The sequence below is a fragment of the Chrysochloris asiatica genome, unplaced genomic scaffold, assembly GCF_000296735.1.
Source record: "Chrysochloris asiatica unplaced genomic scaffold, ChrAsi1.0 scaffold00156, whole genome shotgun sequence".
NCBI classification, from domain to species: domain Eukaryota; kingdom Metazoa; phylum Chordata; class Mammalia; order Afrosoricida; family Chrysochloridae; genus Chrysochloris; species Chrysochloris asiatica.
Window position 1 is genome coordinate 5,742,071 of NW_006408674.1, and position 26,935 is coordinate 5,769,005.

Genomic DNA, 26,935 nt, shown 5'->3' on the forward strand with positions numbered 1-26,935 from the left:
GCCTAAAACATGGTCTATTCTGGAGAATGTTCCATGTGCACTTGAAAAGAATGTGTATTGTGTAGTTGGGTTGAATGCTCTGTACACATCTATAAAGTCCAGTTGGTTGATTTTGTTGTTTAGTTCTTCTGTGTCTTTGTTGAGTTTCTTTTATCTTTTTTCTGGACATGTGCCGATATGGTTATCTTGCTTTTGCTTTTAACCTAATAATTAATTATTTGTTTTGGTAATTTTTTTATGTTTTCTGATTACCTCCAGGAAGATGTGATCAGGATGTGGTCTTCCCTTTTCACTCTCCTTACTGCTTAACTCAGAGTAACCTTTTTGGGCCTCAGTTGGGCCTGGGCCTTGGCGGTGGGCCGTTTGGGCCTTGGACGGGTGAGTTGAGCCTAGGTCGAGCGGTTTGGGCCTCTGGGGGCCTGGGCGTCAGGGACCGGGCGGCAGGAGGGTTGGTCCTCAGGCGGGTGGTTTGGGCCTCGGGTGGGTGGTTTGGACTTCAGGGGGCCTGGGTATCAGCAGCTGGGCATTGGGCGGCTTGGGTTTCAGTGGGTGGGTTGGGCGGATTGGTCCTCAGGGGTCCTGTGCCTTGGGGACCGGGCTGAGGTCGGGTTGGGTCTCAGGGGCACTGGGCCTTGGCGACCGGGCTACATGGCGGGTTGGGCCTCCCGGGGCCCTGGACCTCGGCGGTGACCGGGCTGTGGACCGCCTGGGCCGCAAGGCGGGTAAGCGATTTGGGCCTTGGTTGGGCCTGGGCCTTTGTGACCAGTCTGTGGGCGGGTTGGGCCTCAGGGCAGGCCTTGGCCTCAGTGGGAGTGTCTGGGCCTTGGGAGGGCCTTGGGCTCAGTGGGCGGGCCTGTGCCTTGGGCGTTCCTGAGCCTCAGCAGCTTGGCAGAGGGCTGGTCTAGGCCAGGGCAGTAGTGGGCTGGGTGTCGTGGCTGCAGGGAGGTAGTGTCCGTATTTGATGACATAAAAAATGCCTCTCTCAGTCTCTCTGTATCGTGGGTATCCCGAATTTCCTGATATCCATGCCAATATCTCTCTCTATTTGTTTGGCTTTGTTAGTTTATGCTTCCTTTTCTCTGGAAATGCAGCCTTCTAAGTGGGGTTGCTCTAGCCCTGCATTCCAAGGTATGCACAGGGTAGAGGCACTTGACGGCGTGGGCACGGAAGCAGGAGCCGCATGCAGGCAGGCAAAAGCTCAAAATGCCTGTAATTCCTCAGCAATTTGATCTTTTAAAAAAATGAGTTCAGAATGCTGAAATATAAGATCTTATGTTTGTTCAAAGGCTGTCTGTCTGCTAGACAGAGGTTTCCTATGTGCGATTCCACCTCTTTTCCCCTAGACTGCCCTACCTTAGCTGCCTGGTCAGGGAAGCGCCGGAAGTCCTCTCTCATTTCTACTATTCTTAAAGATACATCTCAAACAGACATTATAATCATACTCTTCTTCTGTGGAACTCAGAACACAACAGAGTCATCAGCTGTTAACCTACCTGATTCCCCTCCACAATGAGTCTAGAGCATGGAACTTGGTTCACTCTGGTTACTACTGATTGTTGAGGAAGAGTTTACATTTTGAGATAACATTTGAGATCTTATTCAGGGCTTTCCTTGGACCTGTGTGTTGGCTAATAGAGTGGTTCTAAATCTTGGCTGCATTTTAGAATTATCTGGGGGAGCTTCAAAAATCCCTGAATCTCAGGCCATATTGTTGTTGTTAAGTGCGAGTTCCAACCCATAGCAACCTAGTATAGGGTTCCCTAGGAGCGGCTGATGAGCTTGAACTGCCGACTTTGTGGTTCAAACCAACCCTGCAGTTCAGCGCATTAACACACAGCACCACACCAGGACTTCTAGGCCATATTATAGATGAATTAAATCAGAATCTCCATCCGGGTGGGGGTAGGGCCCAAACTGACATTATCCATAATAATAAAACGACCTTAGTATATTATGTATCAGCCATGTAAATGAATGTATTTGTGTTTTTAAATCACCAGAGGAATGGCTGAATGAAAAGAAAAATGTGAAGGAACACACAAGAAGTTGGGACTATCATGTGTTAGCTGCCACTGGGTTGGCTCCGATCATGGTGACCACTGAACAAAATGTTAGCACCTTCATGAATGCCCATAGATTTGAATCCACTGTTGCAACTATTGTGTCAACCCATCTTACAAAGGTTTCCTGAGTTTTTGCTGACTGTTTACCAACCGTGATATCCTTTTCCAGCAACTGGTCTTGCATTATGATGCATCCAAAGTAAGTCAGCCAAATCTCACCATCATTGCTTCTAAGAAGCATTCTGGAAGTATTTCTACCAAGACTGATGTGTTTGTTCTTTGAGTAGTCCACAGTAGTCACCATTTTTTGTCCACATCACTGTTTGAATGCATCAATTCTTCTTCTCTCTTCCTTTTCTATTGTTCAAATTTTGCTGGCATATAAGGTAATCTAAAAGACCACGACTTGGGCTTTTATTAGAGTTGCTGAAATTCTACAGAGGTGGTATTCCCACAATGAGTATTTCTATTTCCATCAGTAAGTCCTGAATGTTTTTCTTAGAATGTATTTAAAAGTCCTCACACTTTTAAGTTTGGGGAAGGTGAATTCCAACCAAACACCCCCTTTGCCAGTCATCCTCCCCCTCTGGAGCAGGTTCTTTGGGCCTTCCTCCTTCTATGAAGGCACACTTAGAGCTGAGGAGCAGGTGTGAACTAATGGGTCACAGATGACAGTTCCGTAGCCTCAGGGTTTTACCCTGGAGGTATTTGTCCATCCTCCATGACTACCCTGTGCTGTCTTACTACTGGGGAGTCTCATGGCACACCGGACTGAAAAAAGAGACTCCTGGGAACAGAGAGCAAGTGAAAGATATTCTAAAAATATAAATTATTAGTGATTGTTTTGATCACCCTCTGCTTTTACTGACTTTTTTTAAGGTGCAATTTATATAGCATTAAATCAATCATCTTAAATGACAATTCAGGGACATATTGTATATTCTCAATACTCGGCACCCACTACCCCTAATTAGTTCTAAGACATTTTCATCACCCCCCTCCCAAATAGTCATTAAGCAGCTTCTTCACCCGACTCTAGTCATCAACAATCTGTTTTCTGTCTCTTGGGATTTACATATTCTACATATTCACAGGGGCCCTGGTGGGGCTGTGGGTTGAGCTCTGGGCTGCTAACCCGGCTAGCAGTACAAACTCACCAACTGCTGTCTGGGAGAAAACAGAAGCTGTCTGCTCCTATAAAGACTTAGGGTCTCAAAAGCCCATGAAGCAGTTCTACTCTGTCCTAGTGGGTCACTGTGAGTCAGAACCTACTCCATAGTGGTGGGTGGGTATGTCACATAAACGCAATCTTACAAGACATGGCCTATTGTGATTAGCTTCATGAATTGAATGTAATGCTTTCAGGGCTCATTGACATTGAAGCATGTATCAGTATCTCATTTCTTTCTATGACTTTTTACTGCCTTTTGAGAAAATCTTCCCAACCAATTAACAAATAAGTTGAGTAGAAGTGGGACTTGTCACTCAGACTCCTGCTCTGACAATCTACTGAGGAGCCAGGAGAATACAGGGCCAGGTGGTAGGCACCACACAGACACCTGTTGAACTTTAGAAACCTGAGCGTTAACAGATGGCCAGGAAAGTCCTGAGGTCTAAGAGCAGAGAAGAGGAATCACCGAAGGTCTGTAATAGACTGTTTAGCAGGTGCAAGTCGTGTAATGGTTAAGTAAGGTTCTGTGTCAATTTGACTAGGCCAAGATTTCCAGAGGTTTAGCAGTTGGATGTGCTTATTCCCATGGTGATAAAACCTAATACAAGGCTAGTTATGGTGAGTAGCTATGAGCAGCCAATTGGTTGAATGGATGCTTCCTTGGAGGGTGTGTGTGGGTGTGTGGGGGGAGGCTGCTCCCAATATAATGGAAACATGGTAAGGGGTCTCTCTCTGTCTCTTCTGTTGGAGACCTGGGACTCTTCAGTTGTAAACCTTTTCCTTGACAATAATAATTCCTGGTCCTGGTGTGGTGCCGTAGGATAAGCGCTGGACCTCAAGGTTGGTTTGAACCACAAACTCAGTCGGCAGTTCAAACTCACCAACTGCTCCTCAAAAACCCTATACAGGGTCACTATGAGTTGGAACTGATAGTGTTGGCACTTAACAACAATGTACATACATATTTATTTATGTTTCACTGGTTTTGCTTCTCTAGAAACCCTGGCCTAAGACAAACAGGAAGGAGTATAGGCATTTTATCAACATTAAAATTTTGGTGGGCTTAAGTAGTTGGTTTGAACTGCAAGGTTGGTGGTTCAAACTCGCCAGTCGCTCTTTGGAAACTCTATACAGGGTCGCTATGAGTTGGAACTGACTCGAAGTCACTTAACAACAATAACAAGGAGTTTTGAGTCCTGCTATGGTGCTGTAGGATAAGCACTGGACTGCTAACCACAAGGTCAGTGGTTCATACCCACCAGAGGCTCCTTGGAAACCCTATACTGGGTCTCCATGAGTCAGAACCAACTCAATGGCACTTAACTACCACTACAAAGGGAGTCTCAGGAGTCCCTGGGTGGTGCAAACAGTAAACACACTTGCCTGTTTGTGGGTTAAGTCCAGGCAGAGACGCCCAGAAGAGAGGCCTGGTGATCCACCTGAAAAGTTAGCTTTTGAAAGCCCTTTGTAGCACAGCTCTACTCTTATACTCAGTGGCCAGCCGTGAACTGGACTAAACTCAATGACAACTGGGTTTTGGTTCAAGGTGTCTTACTATTAGAAATGTGATAATGAAAATACACAGGAGTGAAAGTGATTTTAAATCTGACATATGATTGTGGAGGTTCTATATGCTATTTCCAGACTCTGGTGTGGTGCTGTAGGATACACACTGGACTACTTACTACAAGGTTGATGGTTCAAACCCTCCAGCTGCTCCTGGGAAACCCTATACAGGGTCACTATGAGTCGTATGACAACAGTAATGTGTTATTGTTACAGCAGGAATCTTCCATAGGTCATAGGACCTATCCAGTGTTCACACAAGTGCTTTTCAAACATTATTTGTAGCAGATCCAATTCTTCCAAAAAATATATTGTATAAAGAAGTCCAATTCACAAAATTCCCCCAAATGGAGGTCTTCTACTTGATCTGTATGTTGGTAGGCATGGGTGAAGGGGAAGAAGCCTTGGATCCCTTTGGTTTAAACACTGGCCTCTTGATGGTACACAGAAGAAAGGTGTATTTGACTGGGAGACAGGGGATGAATTAGCACACAATGTGAAATTCTATGACAGGGTCTTAACGAGCACTCTGTGGTTTCCATGTGAAGGGATGAAGGGTTAGTGGAGGCTGGGTATCTGAGATGTATTTAGGACACAAAGCTTTATTGGTGGGACAGAAGACAGAGGTTGGGTATGGAAGCAGTATGTTGGCGACGGAACTAGATGGCAATAGCTGGGGTCTGAATGCTTCAGGAGATGGTGGGACTCAGCATATGCAGATATACAAGCCCATCCAAGCACATTTTCTTTTTTGGCATTATGTTGGAAATATGATAGATGGTTGAACAATCCCTTCTGCTTTTCAAATTGGATTACATTTTCTAGAGTTTTTTTTTTCTTCTTGTTTAACTCACTGTTGTCTAATCAATTCTGACTCACAGCAACCCTACAGGACAGACTAGAACTGTTCCTAGGGTTTCAAGGCTGGAATGTTCTTTTGGAGTCCTGGTGTGGCGCTGTGGGTTAATGCGCCAGACTGCAAAGTTGTTTGAACTGCAAGGTTGGCAGTTCAAGCTCACCAGCTGCAACTTGGAAACCCTATTCAGGGTTGCTATGGGTCGGAATCAACTTGATAGCACGTAACAACAACAACAACAATATCCTTCTGTGAAGTGGCTAGTAAGTTTGAACTATCAACCTTGCAGTTAGCATCCCAATGCTTAACCCACTGTGCCATCAGGACTCCTTTTTGATTGTATTGTTGTTGTGAAGTGCCATCGAGTCAGTTCTGACTCACAGAGATCCTGTATAGGGTTTCCAAGGAGCAGCTGGTGGTTTCGTACTATTAGATTTTATCAAATACCTTTTCTATTTTTGATGATCTTGTAGCTCTTTTTCTTTGTTCTCTCTATATTTTTAAAGTTTTTATTGTGAATTGAGTGAAAGTTTACAGAGCAGATCATCAGTTTTACATCCAACAAATCATACACTTTGTTTCATTATAATGATTATAATCCCCTCCATGTACTATCAGTTAATGGTAGTTCCCTCTATTCATTTTAGTTTTTTTTTTTTTTTTTTTTTTTTTTAACACTCAGGCACATATAACAATTCACACCACCAAATGGCACATTTGGCAAGCCTGCCTCCTGACCACCAGCTCTCAGTCCCTCTCTTACCATGAATCTAGAGTCCTCAGCTGCTCCCTCTCTCCATGTCCCCATCTCTGCCTCCATCTCTGGTGTCGCTGCTTCTCTGGATAGGGTCCAACATTCCACTTGTGGTCTTCTCCCTTGATGGTCCTAGGGTCCTCTGTTTCTGGACTGTAAGATTAACTATTCCCCAGATTTTGTTTCAAAACTTCTACCTTGGTCATGACAACAATTACTCATTAATGAATCATAAGAATCTTATCCACATCTCTTTTCACCAGACCCATCTAGACAACATGAAAACTATTCAGGGGGTACTATATCTTTACTCACACACTTTTAAACTATACTCTCTCTTGAAAACTTGTAATCCAGTCACTTCATGCCTTTATCACCCCCTCATTTTAGGTAGCCAATGTCTAAATTGCCTGTCCCTATCTACCCTGTATACAGAGGGGATAGCATTGATACTTGATGTGAAGACTCCTTCCCTCTTTGTTGGTATTTTGAGCTGCTACATCCATGAGTATAGGTCAAGTTCATCAAATTTACCCTTGTTTCCTTTATCAAAAATTACTATTATTTTATTAATCTTCTTCTAGTCGAGTTCTGATTATCAAGCCATCTAGGCTAGGTCAAATGGGTACTGTCTGCAAGTTTGAGTGTTCTTGTGCATCTCCCCTCACCAGCATCATCAGCTGGATGCTTCACTCTCAGTTCTAGCTGTCTGTGGCTATATTCTTGTCCATGGGCACAGGTGTCCCCAGGTCTCACCACACTTTGGACAAACCAGTCCTTCCTCTTCTCTCTCTCATCTCCAGGTCAGCGTGAGTCTATGGACTGTGGTTGAACTCAGCCCATTGCTTCATTGCTGCCTTTCCTCCTCTTCTACTTACCAGTAGACCAATGTGGTTGCCAGCAAGCTTACATGCCTGTTCGTGTGTTCCCTTTGAGTTTCAGTGTTGGAGGGAAGTTTGTCCTAGCCAGTCATACTGCTGCTTTTGTTTTGGGTTTTCCCTGATGATCTTTCTTTGGAGATGTATCTTCTGTCACTCTAGCTGTTCCAGGCTGGTCTGCTTGTCCTTTCTAATGGGAATGTCCCACCTCAGAAGGTTCTGGATGGGGCTTAGGATTCCAGCCCTATATACTGCAAAGTCCTTTGTTCTATTTCTGTGCTGTATTGTGTTGATTGGTTTTCTAATGCTGAACCGTCCTTAGTATAAATCCCATAGGGATTTTGTTTTAAGCTCCACAGGGTTTTAAATAGCTGATGTTTTGGAAATAGATCACCAGAAATTTTGTATAAAATATATCTGGGTGGACTCAGACCTCCAAAATTTGGTTAGCAGCTGGAGGCCACTTGTACTAGCCAGGGACTCTTACACATATACACTTTTACTTACCTTTGTATCCATTCTTTCTTATCAACAGACAGCAAAACGTGGCAAGGATACATGGCTTCACTGTATACTAGTGGATAAGTCTCAACATTGTAAAGGCAATTTGGCAAGACTTATTTGGAGTTGTTAGAAATTATTGTCCCATGAAGTTATAAAATATGAATGCTTTCTGATCTAGTAATTCCAATCCTGTGATTTGTTTTTAAAGAATAATCCAAACATCAGACTAAAGTATACGTATAAAAATGTTCATCATGCCTTTGTTGATGTTAAGTACAATTGAGTTGTTTCCAACTCATAGAGACCCTGCAGATGGTTTCTGAGAAGCAACTGATAGGTTTGAACTGATGACCTTGCGGTTAGCAATCCAATTCCTACTCTACAACACCACACCAAGCATATAAGGAATGAATGAAAATGAAAATGAAAAAAAAGTTCATTATATATGCTACCATATGTAATTATAAAGAAATAAAAACAGCTTTGTTGTTGTTAAATGCCGTCAAGTCGGTTCTGACCCTGTATAGTGTTTCCAAAGAGAGGCTGGTGAGCTAGAACTGCCAACCTTTCGGTTCAAATCAACTTTGCAGTCCTGTGCGTTAACCCACAGGACCATACCAGGACTCAAAAAACAAAAACGACAAAAACTTTGTTTCCCAAAATAAGAGAAAAGTTTAATATCTACAGTCACACAATGCTGCATTTGTGCAATCATTTAAATCATATTTCTGTTGATATTTTTAATAACAGGAAAATTTCTATGATTTAAATATAAAGTAAAGGTTACTGGAAAATCACAAAGTAGTAATGATGGCTGTGCCTTTGTGATAGAGGTTATGATAATTTATTTGGTCCATAATACTCCACTGTGCTTTTTAAAATTCTTATAATGAAATGTGGTAGTTTTTATAATGAGAGACGAAAACACAAAAAGAGGCCTTTTAAAGTGGAAAAAGAGCTTCAGCTTTAGAAACAGTGACTAGGTTCTTATCTTGGCCCTACCACGGACGAGGTTTGCCTCTCCTCTCCAAGCCTTGTTGGCCAAATAGGAGTGAGCTATGCTCACTGATCTCTAACGTCCCTCCACCATTAAACTCCAAGACGTATTTAAAGCAGATCTTACTTTGTTACCTCCTGCCATTGAGTCAGTTTCCAAGATTGTAATCTTTATTGCCAACTGTCACATTTTTCTCCTGTGGAGCAGCTAGTGGATTTGAACCTCTGACCTTTTGGTTAGAAGCCAAGCAGTTAGCCACGGCCTCACCAGAGCTCTTCTTACGTATTCATCTCAGGGGAAAACTCTTTCCCTGTCTTCTCTTTATCCCTGTCTGGAGGCAGGTTGAGGCTTGTTACTTTCCTCCTGACAGCTCAGAAGAGTGCATTCTCAGGCTGTGAGGACATGACCAAGACTTGAATTACTTCCATTTAAGGTGATTCAAGTCTCCTAAAATTATCCTTTGCTTTCATTCACTTAACTTGTTTTACCTTAAAGATCAGTTTCCATTTATAAGGATAAGTACGGAAAGCATTGCTGAAAAAAACCTAAAGAAATCTTTATTAAACAAAACCATCAAAGTGCAGAAGGAGCTCTGGTAGTGTAGTGGATTACAAGGTAGACTGCTAACCACAAGGTCAGCAGTTCAAGTCTATAAGTCGCTCCTTGGGAGAAAAGATGAGGCTTTCTGCTCCCATAAAGATTTATAGCCGCCAGAACCCTATACAGGGTTGATATCGTTGGAACCAACTTGGTGGCACATAACCACCACCACTATCATATTGTAAAGCTATTGTTTCACGGTGTACCCTCCATCGAGGTGTATACACTCCTAAAGGTGGTATTTCCATCCACAGTGAATTCTGCACTCTGATTCACACCATGTCAAAATGGTGTTTTGGTATCTTCAAGGGACTCAAATTGTGTTCCTTTCAAATGTTCTTGGAGGTCTGGGGTAAACAAAGAAGTCTGAAGGGACAAGATCAGGGCTGTAGGGTGGATGGGGTAAGGTTTCCCAGCAAAATTCTCATAGGACATCCCTGGCTACCCTCAAAGAACGATCAGATGCATGAATTATGATGGAAAGAAGGTCCTTGTTGCAATTTTCCTGAAGTTTTTCTCACCAATTCAGTTTTCAATTTTCTTAAATGTCTATATAATAAGCCCCTGTGATTGTCTCATGTCCTTCAAGAAAATCTATCACGATTACCTCCTTGGGAATCCTAAAAATGCAGTCACTGTAACCTTCTGAGCTGACCTCTTGGCCTTGAATTTAACAAGTGCAGTAGATTCCCTCAGAAGCCATTGCTTTGATTTTTCATGGCATCCTAGTGAGCAGGATTGTAGTGCTGCGGGTTAATGCGCTGGACTGCAGAGTTGTATTGAACCGTAAGGTCGGTGGTTCAAGCTCACCAGCCACTCCTCGGAAACCCTATACAGGGTCGCTATGAGTTGGAACCAAGTCAATGGCACTTAACACCAACAACAAGTGAGACTAAGACAAGTGTATGACTGAGAGAGCTTGTCTGCCGCCATTCACTGATCTCAGAGACACTTTAAATAAATTGTGTTAGGAATAAACCCATGCATGCATGAACTTGAATCTTAGTAGCAATATTTATTGATTTACCCTCATATATGTAAGACTTTAAAAAATCATCAGCTTCTGGTTTAATTTAATTTACAGATTCATACACTCATTGTTTCTGTTCTTTTCATTATAACTATACTTTTCAAGTCATAATGTAGGAGTTCTGGTGTGGCGCTGTAGGTTAACGAGCTGGACTGCAAGGTAGGTCTGAACCACAAGGTCGGTGGTTCAAGCTCACCAGCTGCTCCTCGGAAACTCTATACAGGATCGCTATGTGTTGAAATCGATTCCACGGCACTTAGCAACAACAATGTGGGTAAATGGGTTTTTATTCTAGCTCTGGTATCATAGCTCTGATGAACTCCTTTGTAAGAGATAGAATTACATCTAGTCCTGGTTAACCGTAAGCTCACCACTTCAAACCCATCATCCACTCCTTAGAAACCCTATACAGGTTGCTCTGAATTGGAACTGATTCGATGGCACTTACCAACAACATCATTTGAGAGATATTTTCTTCCTAGTTTCCTTCAAATTGGGTAGGGACTGTTTGGCACTCAGTAGGTCATTGTCCCTAATGACTAATGATGTTGTGCATCATGCTACATATTCTCTGTTATTTGGGGAAATTTCTATTCAAATAATTTGCCCATTTTAGTTGACTTAATTGTAATTTAATGCTGACTTACAAAAGTTTTTTTATAAATTTTAGATACTCGTCCTTTGCTAGGAGTCCTGATGTGCTATAGGTAAGCACTGGACCACAAGGTCATTTGAATTACAAGGCCGGCAGTTCAAAGTCACCAGCAGCTTCTGGGAAACCCTATCATGGGGTCACTATGAGTTGGAACCAACTTGATGACCTTTAGCAACAGTCCCTTTATTAGGTATTTGATTTGCAAAAATGTTCTCCCATCTTGTTAATTTTCTTTAAATTTCCTTGAGAGTGTCTTTCGAAGCATAGAAAGTTTTATAAAGTCCAGTTTATGTATTTTTTCTTTTGTTGCTTGTCTTTAAGGAACCATTGTCTACTCTAAGTTGGAAGGATTTACACTTAAGTTGTCTTCTAAAAGTTTTGTAGTTTTAGCTCTTACATTTCGGCCTTTAGTCCATTTAGGATAAATTTTTGAATAGTTGTGAAGTAGAGGTGCAACTGCATTCTTTGTATGTGGATATCCTGTTGTCCCAGCACCAACTGGTGCCAAGACTCTTCTTATGAAATTGTCTCAGGCATTCTTGTTGTTAGTTTATGCTTTCCAGAAATATCCATATTGACCTCTGTAGTAGCTCGGATTCATGACTTCTTATTTCGGTGTAGTGTTCCAGTGAATGACCGTGTCCATTTGTCTTTTCTTCCACTGGCAGAGATTATTGCCCAACCCCCGCTTTTCCCTCCTCTCGCTCCGGTTCTTCTCAGTGTTGTTACCCCCCTCTCTCTCTGTCCTATTCTAATTTAGTTGCAATGCGCATTCTTTTATCCTTCTCTTTGCACATAAGGACTATAGTCACAAGTGGATTTTCTGGTTTTGAGCATATTGGACTTGACCAGATATTGCAAAATTATTCTCTAAAGTGGTTCTTCCAATATGTACTTTGACCAGCAGAGCATGGGATCCTATTTCTCCATGCTCTTGCCAACCCTGACTAAGACTTGCTAATCTAATAGGTATGCAATTAAATCTCACTTCTAGTTTAACTTATTTGATTACCAGTGAGATCATTTTTTTTTTTTAAATTGTACTTACTTGTTCTCCATCTGCGAGATGCCTGTTCATATCCTTTGCTAACTTTTTATAGAGGTTATTTGTCATTTTTATAGATTTGTGGACATCTTTATATATTCCAGATTCTGCATACCAAATATTTTCTTCCAGAAATGTGATTTGACTTTTAACCTTAAACGAAGTGTTTTGCAGAGGCCAGAAATTATAAATTTTAACATAGCAAAATTTATTAACATATTTATGAGTTTATCAGTTTATTCACTTATCTGAAGCATATACTATCAGGTGTTTAGTATATCACAGTTATGTAAATATCATCACTATCTCATTAATATTTTTCTTTTATAACTTGCACTTTTTGTATGTTTCCTATCCTGAAGAGATATTATCAAAGCTTTGTGTGTTGTATACTTTAGGCATTTAAACAATCTAGAATTTATTTTTGGATATGGCATGGGGTAGGGAGTCTACATTTTTATGTTGCCATTGGTGTAGCACCTTTGTAGATAATTATAGCCAATAACACTATCACTAGTTACTTAATCCTTTGTCCTTTCCTGGTTTTTATTTCTAATGCTATTAAGTGTTAACTTTCCACATACACTTGAATCTGCTATGAATTATTCATTCCATCCCATATTAGTCTACCCCTGTGCTAATACCACCTTGTTATAAATACTCTAATTTTATAATAAGTCTTTATGTGATGTTGTTAAGTGCTGTTGAGTCGGTTCTGACTCATAGTGGTCCTGCATAGGAGCAGCTGGTAGGTTTGAAGTGCCAACCTTGTGTGGTAGACATGGAGATGCTCCAACCAGCTTCCCCTTCAAGGGAAGACTTGTGGTCCAGCTGCTGGGAGTGCTGTGGGCAGACGGCCTCCGGCTCTCAGCTCCTGCACAGACTGCCTCAGTGTACCTGGGCCTGTGTGTCTTTTCATTGACTGATGGAGGCAGGAGTCACAGGCTTGGCCACCATTGGTCACAATGGGGCAACACTAAGAACCACATGAGCTTCTCAGATGCCCTGGGTTTGGCTAGGACTTGTGGACCTGCATTGCAGCCTCCATTAACTTCTGTGCAATCCTGTCTGCCCCTCCTTTCCAGAAGTATTTGTTGTTGTTAGGTGCTGTTAAATCAGTCCTGCCTCATAGTGACATTGTGCAGCAAAACCACACGCTACCTGTTCCTGCACACCCTCACAATCACTGCCACGTTTGAGTCCACTGTCACAGCCACACTTCTTTAAGAGCCTTCCTTTTCTTTGCTGACCCTCTGGTGGCATAGTAGTTATGAATCAGGCTGCTAACCTCAGGGTCAGCGGTTCGAAAGTACCAGCTGTTCCACAGGAGAAAGGTGAGGCTTTCTGCTCCTGTAAATATTTGTTATTGTTGTTAAGTGACATTGAGTTGATTCGGACCCATAGCGACCCTGTATAGGGTTTCCAAGGAGCAGCTGGTGAACTTGAACCACCGACCTTGCAGTTCAAATAGCTTTGCAGTCTGGCACATTAACCCATAGCACCACACCAGGATTCACAGCCTCAGAAACCCTGTGCAGGGTCACAATGAGTCAGAACCGACTCCACGGTACTTAACTACCAACAACAATGCTTTACCAAGCATGGTGTCCTTCTCCAGACTGGAGGGCCTTCTGATAACATCCAATGTATGTGAGACAAAGTTTCACTGTTGTTGTTTCTAAGGAGACTTGTCGTTAGGTACCATCAAACCCATTTAAACTCATAGTGACTCCGTGTGGCAGGGAAGAAGTGCCCCAGAGGGTTTGCTTGGCTGTGATCTTTACAGAGGAAGATTGACAAGTCCTTCTCTTGTGGAAATGGAAGGTGGGTTTGAACCAATAGCCTGTAGGTTGCAGCCAAGTGCTTAACCATTGCACTCCCTGGTTCGTATTTTCTAGAGGCACTGGTCACTAATAAGTATCCTCAATTTGTTTAAAATAGGTGTTTGTAAATGTTTAAAACATATTTTGCACTGCTGGTAATATTCCTTAGCTATATATGGATGTATTGCTATATTCACTTTGCTAACATTTAAATTTTTTACTGATTTATTTGCCTCATGGTCATTGTTGGGATGGCCTTTGAGTCGTCCGTCTGTACCTGTTGCTTTGACGGAACTGCAGCTGTCCACGATTACAGAGTGTTTTCTCCTAAAGGAGCTGTACACTTGGGTCCTACGAACATAAGACATTTTGATTCTTCAGGTTACTTTTAGTCTCAAGGTATCTTTAATATCTCCAGACCGTTGTGGTTTACTCTAAAGAGCAGCTGTCTAGTGTATCCTGGGTTTAAGAGAATTTTCTACTCTTGGGGCCAAGCCATGGACTGCTTTGCCATTGCCATCCATTATGGAATCATCACCTTGTTAGCTCCACAATGTGCCTTTCTGTGGGCCATGAGACTTCTTACAGGAACCTGCTATACAATCATACAAGAACACTTTAGAGGAGGGTCTCAGATCAGCAGCGTCTCTCGTGAGTGTAAGGAGCAGGATAAGACAGAACACACAACAGGAAATGACAGGAGATGAAAATGTTTGTACAGTGCATTAACATGAGAAAAACATTAGCCATTCATATTGGCTGTTCATTTTCCTCAGATGTGTGGAAAGAAAGATCCTTTCTTACCACAAGGTGGCAGAGAGGGTGCAGTTAAAAATTTTTCTTCTATCCATTTTTCAGAAAAACTTTTTAAAACAAAAAACCAACTAGCTCTTGCAACTTAGAGCTTTCAACTTTGGAAATGCACATAGATTTCCAATGAGATGGATAGGCACAGTGATGGCCTCAAATGTAGCAACGATTGTGAGGCTGGCCCGGGAGCCGGCAGTGTTTTGTTCTGTTGTGCACAGGGTCGCTAAGAGTTGGTACCAACTCGATGGCATCTAACAACAAAAATGATTTAATATAGCCATTACAAATAACATCTAAGAGTGATCAGAGATAATCACTGCTGATACTGTACCACACGGGTTGAATAAAACAAAACGGATCTGTCTAGAAGCTATGAGATCTACAAAAAGTAGTTTAATTTAATTAGTCAAAAATATGTTAACTGAAAAATAACAGGACAATAGAGATATATCTTCAATTTACAAAAAACAATCCCAGTTAGTAGTATGAAAACGTGACTTTTAAAAGCAGCAGTCAATTCAAGTAAATGTTATGTCATCATCTATAAAATGAGGGACTGAATTAGAGGCTAAGCAAAGTCTCATCTTCCTCTAATAGCATACATTTCTTATTTTAGACAGTACAACTGTGTTTCAAATGTTTTTTCAACAACTGTTACCTTTTGAAAGTGGATCAGCAGGTCTTTCTTGTGAGTTACCTCTAAGTGAATTAGATCCTCCAACCTTTCAGGTACAGTGCTTAACTGATTGCATATAAGTTCAATATAAGGAGCCTTGGTAATAGTGGTCATGAGTCAGGCTGCTAACCTCAAGGTCAGCAGTTGGAAACTACCAGCAGTTCTGCAGGACAAAGATGAGGCTTTCTGCTCCTGTAAAGATTTCTAGCCTCGGAAAGCCTGTAACAGGGTTGTTAAGAGTGGGAACCGACTCCATGGCACACCACCACCACCACCACCACCACACCAAGTTCAATATAGCCCACAAAACCCATTACCATCGAGTGGATTTTGACTTATAACAACCCTACATAAGATTTCTGAGATTGTAAATCTCTATGGGAGCAGACAGCCTCATCTTTCTCCATGGAGTGGCTGGTGGGTTCCAGGCGTTGACGTTGGGGTTAGCAGTAAGATCTTGACAGGTTTACCTCAAATGGCACATGACTCAAAACAAACTCCGTGCATCCAGAGAGAGGTTTATTTTGGAAAGGAAAGGGCTCTGGATGATTTCTGAGCTCTAAGTGAACAGGAAGGGATATCAGGTAAAGAAAGACCAATTTCTAGGACAAGCAGAGAAGGAGAGTGTGAGGTATAAGATAGTGAGGAATAAATTGAGAGAGCCCCACACTGAGCTTTATGGTGGTGGGCAGAAGGGGCCACTGGAGTTGGACAAGCAGTCAGGGTGGCCCACATCTCTCTCTCTCTTTTTTTTTTTTAAATTATGAATCAAGTGAAGGTCTACCGAACAGATCATCAGTCCCACGTTCAACAAATCAGACCCTTCACTCCATTACAATGACTGCAATCCCCATCAGCTCATAGTATCTACCTCTATTCACTTTAACTCCTGCACTTCTCCGTGTCTTCTCTTCCACTACCGCTATCTCTCCTCTGCCAACCTCCCTCGTGTTTTATATTGCTTTCCCCATCACCCATGTTAACATGTGTCTACCCTCTTGTCTGTGAATAATTTATTTCTTCCCTCTCACCCCTAAGAACCATCATAGAATGTTTCTCAGCATAATGTCCTCCAGGTTCATCCCGATCCATTGTTAGTTGTCATTGTTGTGTAGTCTTCCATTATGTGGAGGTAGCATTTCTCTGCTGATGGGCATTTAGGCTGTCTCCATCTTTTTAATATTGTAATTACTGCTGAGGTGAACAAGGTGTGCAGATATCTATTCCTGCTCTGGCTCTTAGTTCTTGAGGATATATAAAAAGTAGAGGGATTGCGGGGACGTACAGAACTTTGATTTCCAATTTGTGAGAAAGTGCCATACCATTTTCCATATTGGTTGAACCATTTGACAGTCGCATCAGCAGTGTAAGAGGGTCCCGGTCTCTCCACACCCTGACAACATTTGTTGTTTTCTGTTTTTCTGAACTTTGTTATCAATGCTGGGGTGAGATGATGGCAAACAATCCTGAGCTTTACTTCATATGTTTGTTGGTCACCTTTAGTGAAGTGTCTGTTCAGGTCCTCTGTCCAGTTTTTAAACTGGATTATTTGTCTTCTTGTTGAGGTATTATAGTTTTCGAAAATTTTTCTATAAACTTAAGACTTCTTAGGTTATTTCATGGACAAATTTTTTTCCTAGTCTGGGGGTTCTCTTTTTACTCTTTTGGTGAAATCTTTTGATGCACATAAGTGTCTCAGTTTTCAGAGATCCCAGTCATTTAGTTTGTCTTCTGCTATTTGTATGTTTTCAGTTAGGCTTGATAGTATATTTATGCCATGTATCAGAGCTGCTGAGTTTGCCCGTATTTCTTCACTGATGGTCTTTAGAGTTTTAAGTTTTACATTTAGTTCTCTTATCCACGTCGAGTTTGTTTTTGTATATGGTGTGAAATATGGGTCTTATTTCCGCTTTTAAAACAGTATCAGGCTGTTGTGAGCACTGTGGCTGTCTAGTAATATTTGAAGAGACTATCTCTTCCCCATTTAATGAATTCACTATAATTATCCATAGGTCTAAATTGATTGCTGTCATTTTGCTGTGTGTTGTGTGTGTGGTGCTGCTCGTTTATTTGTTCCACATAATTTTCTCCACTGAGTTTTTTTTTTTTTCTGTGTGTGTGTGTTTTCTTTTTATTTTCTTTATTTCTGCTGTGTTATTAAAAACTTTTATGGTTTTCCTCTTTTATATTTTGTTGTGAATGTTGATTAGTTTTATTTGACTCCACCTTATATTTTGGATTCCTGGTGTGGCGCTGTGGACTAATGTGACAGACTGCAAAGTCGACTGAACTGCAAGGATGGTGGTTCAAGTTCACTACCTGCTCTTTGGAAACGCTATACAGGGTTGCTATGGGTCAGAACCGACTCAACGGTACTTAACAACAACAGCAACCCTATAATTTAGTAATATTTTCCTCACTTAAATAGCCTGTTTTATCTTGAACTCTACTTGACTTCCTTTTGTGGCCCTCATTCTTACTGGACCTGGATGAGAGAGTAAAACTCAGTCAATTTTAATGGTCTTTTCTGAAGGTTTTGCTCACAAAACGCAGCCCCACCAAATCCAGTTCCTGAGTACAACAGCAAATAGTAGACAATGAAACCTGTGAGAGCCAGAACCCGACAGGACTGCCTTGTTTTCCCAGTTCTGCCAAGTTTTCTGCCTTTGACAGCCTCAGCACGTTTCTATCACTCTCCGTTTGTGGAAAACATTCGAATCTCCCTTCCCTGATTGGTTTCCACCTTATACAGATTCCAGCTTTCACAAGTTTTACTATATCACAATCCTTTCAATGGTTCTGAAAGCTTCACTTTAAACAATTGTTGTTGTTGTTGTTAAGTGCCGTCGAGTCGGTTCCGACCCATAGCGACCCTGTACAGGGTTTCCGAGGGTGTAAATCTTTACGGGAGTAGAAAGCCTCATCTTTCTCCCGCGGAGCGGCTGGTAGTTTCGAACTGCTGACCTTAAGGTTCGCAGCCCGATTTGTAACCACTACGCTACCAGAGCTCCTTAGGAAAGCATAAAAAGGAAGAATGTTAAAAGTTGAGGTTCCTCTTAACATAAGTGGAATCTATTTTGCAGCATCCTTCGCAGGTGTAGGGCTGTAGAAACTCAAGACATTTGTGGTTTGGCATCTGTGGCGTCCTGTTATGCTTTTCTTCTTACTGTGGCCAGAGAATGCTGGTCCATTCTATAATGGTAGGTCCCTTTTGCCAGAAACTCACATAGTTGTGGGTGGAGTCAGCTGGGAAACTGGAGAGGGTTTTGAGAAGTTTGTGCAGGACAAAGACCACAGGGGATTCCAAGGGATGAAAAATAATACCTTAGGGGTTAGCAAATTTCCACTGTTTGTGGAGCCAAAGGTGCAGCTTTGAAAACATGGCAGGAAACTGACCATTACAGGAGAGAGAGAGTCTGAAAGCCAGATGGCCCCTTCCAAGTGTCTGAGGCTCCATTTCCCCCATTCAGCTTCACTGTGGCCCTGGGGATGGTGACAAGGGCTCCTCCGCTTACCGTGAGCTGCCTGGGACACAGAAGAGGCAAGAACCATGGTGGCAGCTAATGGTTCCTCATTAGAACTTGGAAGCTAGGGAAATACAGTTGTTTAGAGACTTAAATCAACACACGGTAAATCTTGGGCATTTCCAAAGCTACCGTCAAATTTGTTGTCAGCTGCTGTAGCAACAACTCCTGCTCCTGGCAAGCCTCTATATAGTGAGGAGAACCAGAACCACCCCACAGGGTTTTTAAGGGATAGATAGCCAGGTTTGTCTTCTGAGGCATGTCTGGGTGGGTTCAAAGCGCCAGCCTTTCAGGAAGCAGTCAAGTGCTTAGCGCTATTTGCACTGCCCAGACTCCTAAATGTTGCTTCTGTTGTTAAGTGCTGTGAAGTTGAGTCACTTACAACTCACAACAACCTATACAAGGGTTTCCGGGGCTATAAATCTTTATGGGAAAGATGAGGATGCCTCATCTCTCTTCAGCAAAGTGGCTGGTGGACTTGAACTCCTGACTTTGTGTGTGGTTCTAAGTCCAGTGCTATCCTATAGAGCCACCACACTCCCAGACACCTAAATGTTGTTGTTGTTGTTGTTAGGTGCCATTGAGTCAGTACCGACTCATAGTGACCCTATGCACAACAAAACGAAACACTGCCCGGACCTGGGCCAACCTCACAATCGTTGCTATGTCTGAGCCCACTGGTGATGCTACTGTGCCAGTCTGTATCACTGGGGGTCTTCCTCTTTTTCTCTGACCCTCCACTTTACCAAACATGATATCCTTCTCCAGGGACTGGTCCCTCCTAACAATATGTCTGAAGTATGAGAAACGAAGTCTGGTCACCTGAATTTGTTGTTGTTAAGTGACATCAAGTCGGTTCCAACTCATAGCAACCCTGTATAGTAGGGTTTCCAAGGAGTGACTGGGGAGCTTGAACCACCCACCTTGCGGTTCAAGCCAACTTTTCAGTCCAGCTCATTAACCCTCAGCGTCACATCAGCACCCCGGCCACCTAAATAAGATCTTAATTTTGAAGACATTACAAATGTCTTAGAAATCGATGAAAGGTATTCGCACAGCTTTCCTGTCCCCCACAAAATGTACATGTGTGCAACATACAACATTTATCTACAGTGTTGAGAGTTGTGGCATCATTAAAACACTCCTGGATCCCAGGTTAAGATTTAATAACAATAATTGAAAGAGGCAGGCTACGTGGCCCTAAGTCAAGGCAAAGTCAGACTGAATGTGTCATTTCTATAAGGAAAGAAAGTGTTAGTGAGAAGGGAGATTGCTCCACAGTTGTAAACATACCAGAAAGAGCCACTGAGGCATAAGGTGGCCTTTCCCTCCCCAGAACAGGGCAGAGTGGAAGGAATCTAGGCCTGGGGACCTTACTTTTCCTGCTCTCTGATATGGCTTGGCCTCTCTGAAGAAATAAAAAATCTCATCATTTCCAACAACTGTCTTCACTCTGACTCCAAATACACTAGATTCAGATGAAAATTTGGCCTCTTGTATAGACCTGCCTGCAGGGACAGAGTGAGTTGGCCTTGCCAATATGAACATTCCAATGTGCTTGGCAGTCACAGTCCTCATTGTAAACGAATCACTTGGCATTCTGTTTTATGCATCAGTCTCATGAGCTGGTGTGAGCTCACACTTGCGAGACAGGCCCACTGTCAATGTGCTGAACCATCAGATTCCTAAACCTAGAGGCTGAGGTCCAGACCACCAAACTGCCAGCCTGCCTCTCCTGCAAACAGTGGACTGGCCACATGCCCTCCCACTGACAACAGGCACACTTACCTTTTACAGGACATCGGATAGTCACGTTCGCTCGCAGGGCTGCCTCTATGACACCTCCAACTACGGCAGACAGGTGGCTGTGTTCCGGTTTGCTAATGTTTCTTTCAGAAGACAAGATGGCAGGTGCCTCTTAATTCAAAGAGAACAGGCGAGTATGTTATGTTGAGGCCTTTCCTCATTGGTGCATCATGTTGCATTTGGTTGATACGTGATGTCATCATGAAACAAAAAGTAACTGGTTGTATTTGGTAAACATCGCTGAGCTCTTTTTGAACAGGGGCACACCTGACTCCACAGCCCCTCCTATGGTACCCAACACAGGGACTTGCAAACGTACAGCCTAGAGATGTTCATGGGATGGATGGGTGGGTGGATAGAAGGATAGTACATTGATGGATGAAAGAAAAAGATATCCACAAAGGTTCATTGTAACAACCATGGATAAACTATGTGGATAATTTTAATATCCAAAATTGAAGATGAATTCTTTGATAATTTCAGAAGTATAAATTCAGGAGTTCTGAAGAAATGAAGAAGGCATAGGAAAGCAGAAATAATGTGTCTGCAATGCAGACTTGGCTATATCAAAGCAGGGCCGATATATGTCAGGGCTTAGGGTTACCCGACACCTTTTCTGGAAAGAGGGATCTGAGATATTGGGGACGCAGGTCTGGTGGAGAGGACAGGAAGTCCTAATCTAGTCTGTTGCTTCCTTGGGTGGAGAAACCTCCAGGAACCATCTCATACAGATGTTTACAAAAGACTTTGTTTAGTTGAAGTAGTTACCAAGTGACCACTCTGGTACACACCAGTGTAGCAAGATGAGAGGGACCTTGCTTTATATTGAGAACCATAAAGTCTAGTGGTGGAGAAAGGGAGGCAGGCAGATATGTTCAATATAAATGTGGTATCCCAAACACCCTTACAAAGTCTGATTGTAGGTGGAGTAGAGCCAGGCTCACGTGGTGATGGAAGGAGAAGCTTCGGCTCAGAGCTCATTCAAAGCTGTACCCACCTGAAGAAACAGGTGGGTAGGAGAACATGATTCTTGTCTAGCTTCTTCTAACAAGCTGCATGTATCTTTGGGCAAAATCTTCCAGTTTTGGGCTTCAGTTCTAATCCAACTAAAAAGAAAGGATTGAACTGGAAGATCTCTCAGGGATCTTTCAACTGCAGTTCTCTCATCCACTGTGTGGTACAATAAGACCCCTTTTCACTTACTCAAACAGAAAAGCCACTAACTATTTACAGAACACTAACTTCAGAGACTTACTTAAAAGATCATCTTACTTAAAATACCATCTATCTCTACTCTGCAGAAAATCTTGTGGGAAAAAGACGGCTCCAGTGCCCAATTTATGAGACTTTATGAGGTGATTATAAAGGAGATTGGAACTCACTGCAAGAGAGGTTTTCGGTTAGCATTTTATCAACTTGAAACAAAGACTTGCGTAAAACTTGCGTGGAACAGATAATGGTAAAAACCAGACCCCTCAGAAATAAGAAATCACATAAGGTCTTCTGTTTGCCTGAACTTTGAGAACTATGTACTTAGTTAGTAGATGAATTCATTAACTCACTCAGGAAGCACACTAAATGCTTTCTCTTTATCAGGTCTGAGACAGACAATTAGGATCTAATGTAGGAAAAGTGTTCATTGTTGTCCTCAAGGAATTCATAGTCTGCTGGGAGACACCATCAGGTTCCAGGGTGAGTGGGGTTGTGAGGAAAGGCGTTATTGACTGGGGAGTGGCCTGTGAGGGTCAGGGAAGCCTTCCAGAGAGGATGTGAACAGACCACTGCTCAACACTACTGCTCATTCCCAGGGGAGTATGTGAGCTCCTGGGGAGACAGGTCACATTTCTTAATCTGTCTGGTCAATGCTTACACCCTAAAAGTCTCAACCACAACCGAAAAGAGGGATGGCACAGGATGAGACAGTTTCAGTCCTTTGTACATGGGGTCACCATGAGTCCAGGCCAACGCAACAGCAGCTAACAACAACAACAAAGCATACTTATTACATGAAAGAACGTATGACTAATCAGAACTCCGGGAACTATATATTGTTAATCATCTATTCTAGAGAAGATAACTTAGGAACAGTCATGTTTGGGATGGGCCATTCTCCCCTGGAGGGTCTGGGGACAGTGGAAAGCTAGCCTCAGATATGAAAATCTCTGAGGCTGAGAGAGGATTTTAGTTCTTACTGCCTGTTTGCTGGCCCCTGACAACTTGGCACCAGCTCTACCAGAAATCATGCTTGTTCTGGGATGAGCTTATTGGATGGCTTCTTGAAAGCTTCAAGGGGGTTCCCATTCTTCCTAGGAATCCCAGAGATTTGGAATTGATGTTTTCTGGAGAGAAAACTTGTGCTCAGAGGCGGCAAGACCACAGGAGAGAGTGAATGGTCTAGGAGGACACAGCGCCGAAGGAAACCCGGTGAGAGGCTTAACGTCTTCTAACCATCCAGCTTCAAGAAGTACCTGCCTCCCATTTTATCCCAAACTGTCCACTTAATATAGAAATCCAATCCTCAAAATTCCCCAAAAGAGACTTTTAGTGCCTCCCCCTCAAGCCCATCAAAAGATAAGGAGCGAATTTCAGGACATAACATACCATGGTTGGACAACTCAAAATGTTTTAAAATTGCTTATATTGAAACTCATTTGTTCCTTTCTTTCAGTGACGCTATTCTATCCTCTGGAATCTAGACTAACAAATTTAATTAGTGGATTAATATATAATAAACACTCTAACATATGGTCACGGGATTCCATCAACCTTTGATATTTTGTCTATTAAAAATGTACTTTTCTTCCTTGAGCTACAAGGTCTCTCTTATAATACAATTTAGGCTAGGCAATATTTTTAGAATGTTATTTTACTAGATAACCGATATGTCAGAGCTACACGGGAGAAAGATGACACTTTCTGCTCCCGTAAAGATTTACAGCCTCGGAAACCCTGTACAGGGTCGCTATGAGTTGGAACCGACTCCACGGCACACCACCACCACCACCACCTTTAAAATGGCAAATTCACTGGTTCGGGCAAGACGGTGGAGCAAAAGCAAAAAAAAAAGTACCTGCCACAAAGCCCAACACTTGGTTGACTAGGTGTTGGATTCCAGCCTCTGATATTTGCCTCTACTTACCTTGGTCCATTTATGGCATAACCAATAAAAGACTCATTCTTGCTGAGTAAATGACAACTCATCGTGACCCTATAGAACAGAGTAGAACTACCCCACAAGGTTCCCAAGGCTGCAAATCTTTACGGAAACACCCTGTCACAACTTTCTTCTTTGAAGAGGCTGGAGGGTTTGAACCAACAACCTTTTGGTTAGCAGCTGAGCACTTAATCACTGCCCCACCAGGGCCACAAACCACATAGTAGTGAACTGAGGGAGGGTTCTCCATTTTCACTTGTAATCTCAGAACATGAATTTACCACAAGAAAGTATTGTCTACAGTTTTGCCACCTGAAAATGTTCCTTTAAAATACAAGTACAATTAGATATAAAATGACATGGTGTCCTAGTGTGGCGCTGCAGGAGAGTGTGCTGGACTGTAAGGTCAGTTTGAACTGTAAGGTCGGTGGTTCAAACCCACCAGTTGCTACTCGGAAACTCTATACAGGCTTGCTATGAGTCAGAACCATCTGGACAGCGCTTAACAACAACAACCTCCTGGGAAGATACACACTAATTTAAATGGACACCTTTCTGTGTTTTTGAGGATTGGCAGGTATGTTTTAGGGAGCTATACACCAGCCTTTGTTGTTGTTGTTGTTAGGTGTCATTGAGTTATTTCTGACTCATAGCAACCCCATGTGACAGAGTAGAACTGTCCCATCGGGCTTTCTTGGCTGTAATAGTTACGGAAACAGGACTTTCTCCCAGGGAGTTGCTGGGCGGGCTTGAACTGCCAACTTTGTGGTTAGCAGCGGAGTGTTTAACCATTGCCCCAGGAGGTCTCCTTATACCAACCTGTAAAGATACTTAGCCTCTTTCCTTGGCTGGCAGGACAAACATGAAAAGTCCGTAGTACGGACACTTCCAGTTAAATCCTGTATCATCAATTCCCAGTTCTTAAAAGCAAGCTCTAGAGCATTTGGTTTATAAGAGTGGTCCTCAACCCAGCAGCAATTGCAGGACCCCAGGACCATGTTACAAATGTAAACTCTTAATTCTACCCCAAACAGAATGAGTTGGAAACTCTAGGGGGTAGGCCTAGTAATCTGTGTCTTAACAAGACTTCCTAGTGAATTTGATACACACTCTTTGAGAACTGCTGTTCTACGAATTTATGTAAAACAAACAAAAAATAAAACCAAGCAAAAACAGGCATGTTACAACAGACATTACCTGCATACAACACAGAGGAACTTTCCACATCTGAACCCAGATGATTGGCTACCGAGCACCCATAAATCCCTTGTTCTTTCCTCGTAGGGTTCCGTATCTGTATTTTCCCCGTTCCATCCAAAACGATTCTGTAAAACAGTTAGAAACAAGAGGCATTCAGGTGACACATTCAACTGCTCTGGGGCCACAAGTCATAGAGGACATGGAAAAGTTGTAGACTTTGGGTTGGTAGCTGATCTTCTCAGGCATCCTGCCTACAGGTAGACAACTGTATATACCACGGGGATGGGAAGGTCTTGTCTCTTGCCTTGCCAGTTGCCATAGAGTCGATTCTGATGCATGGCATCCCCACGTGTGTCTGAGTAGAATCATGCTCCATAGGGATTTCAGTGGCTGATTTTTCAGAAGTGGATCGTCAGGTCTTTCTTCCAACATGTCCCTGGATAGACCTTGAGCAGCCAAGTGTGTTAACTGTTTGCATTACCCAGGGATTATCTCTTGCCTTCCTTAGACACACAGGAAGGTGAGAGCTGGATAGTGCTTTACAGGTGAAGACACTTTTCTATGGGACTCAATGCTGATCTACAGTATTTTTAAAAAGCACAAACTAGGAGACCTATTCATTTGCTGGATGTTAAACTCTGATTTGGAGTCCTGGTGTGGCGCTGTGGGATAATGCGCTGGACTGCAAGGTTGGTTTGAACTGCAAGGTTGGTGGTTCAACCTCACCAGCTGCTCCTTGACAGCCCTATACAGGGTCACCATGAATCGGAACTGATTCAATGGCACTTAACAACAATAACAAACTTATTTCTAACAAAATCCTTCCTAGCCAATTGCAAGTGTGCATTTTTCAATTAAGACTTTCACATTGGAAGGGAGTGGGCTTTGAGTATGTCTGTCTAATGGTGACTTATGGTCAGTCCCACACTATCACTGTGTGAAGAAGTCAATAAGCCACCAATGCTAAGGCTGAAGCTTATATTTGGATTTTGATCATGATAGTAAATATTGGGACTAAATTTACAGCATGATTTCCATATGGTTTCCCAATGACTGATATTCATAAAAAGCTGCATGTAAACACCACTTCAATATTCAGAGTTGGTAGTTTCCTAACAGATGAAATCATTATTCAAAGAAGTGGGGAAGAGTGCTTGTTGTATTTTTATTATTGCCATTATCTTAACTTCTTAGTGATTTGAAGTTGCTTCTAGGTCATCTGGATCAATGGTCCAGATATCCTTTCCCCCTGTCCCGTCCCACTTTGTAGCTCTTAGCTATACACAACAGTCTGATCTCTGACTGTTGTCTGTTTCTTCCTCAGCTGAGCAGAGTCACTTCATTTCCTGTCATCCCACATGGCTCACCCTGTGTTCCCACCATAATGAGCATTCCCTGATCTTTCATCACTTCAAACTTTTGCATCTGTTGTTCACTTTATTTGGGATACCCTTCCCCCTTTCTGTCAAACTCTGACTTACCCACTGAGTTTGCGTTCACATGTAATTTCCCCTGGTAAGTTTCCCCCAATGCTCCTAGAGTGCTGCTTCCTCAAGGCTCTCTCTGATCAGATTCATATTCGCATATTTATTTGATGAAATATCTCTGTCTTCCAACAAGAGTGTGATCTTTTCAAGGGCAGGAACTTTATCCCACTCACAACACTATATTTTTAGTACTTAGCACAGTGACATTTACATAGTAAGTTTTGAAGAACCTTTGATGAATAACTACATAGTTATTCATCAAAGATGAATATGAGGCTATTGAAAACACATCCATATGAGGCTATTGAAAACACAATGGCCTGGGTCAGGCGCACC

At 42.5% G+C, this 26,935-nt stretch overlaps 1 protein-coding gene across 1 annotated transcript in view; it reads right to left on the reverse strand.

The window, feature by feature from the left end:
• Positions 1–26,935, reverse strand: part of ADAMTSL3 (ADAMTS-like 3) — a 465,021-nt gene that overhangs the window by 57,964 nt on the left and 380,122 nt on the right. Inside the window, exons 22-23 of the mRNA XM_006870947.1 lie at positions 25,110–25,237; positions 20,741–20,869 (exon numbers count right to left, since the gene is read on the reverse strand). Of these exons, the coding sequence (XP_006871009.1) occupies positions 20,741–20,869; positions 25,110–25,237 (257 nt within the window). The remainder of the gene's footprint in view (positions 1–20,740; positions 20,870–25,109; positions 25,238–26,935) is intronic.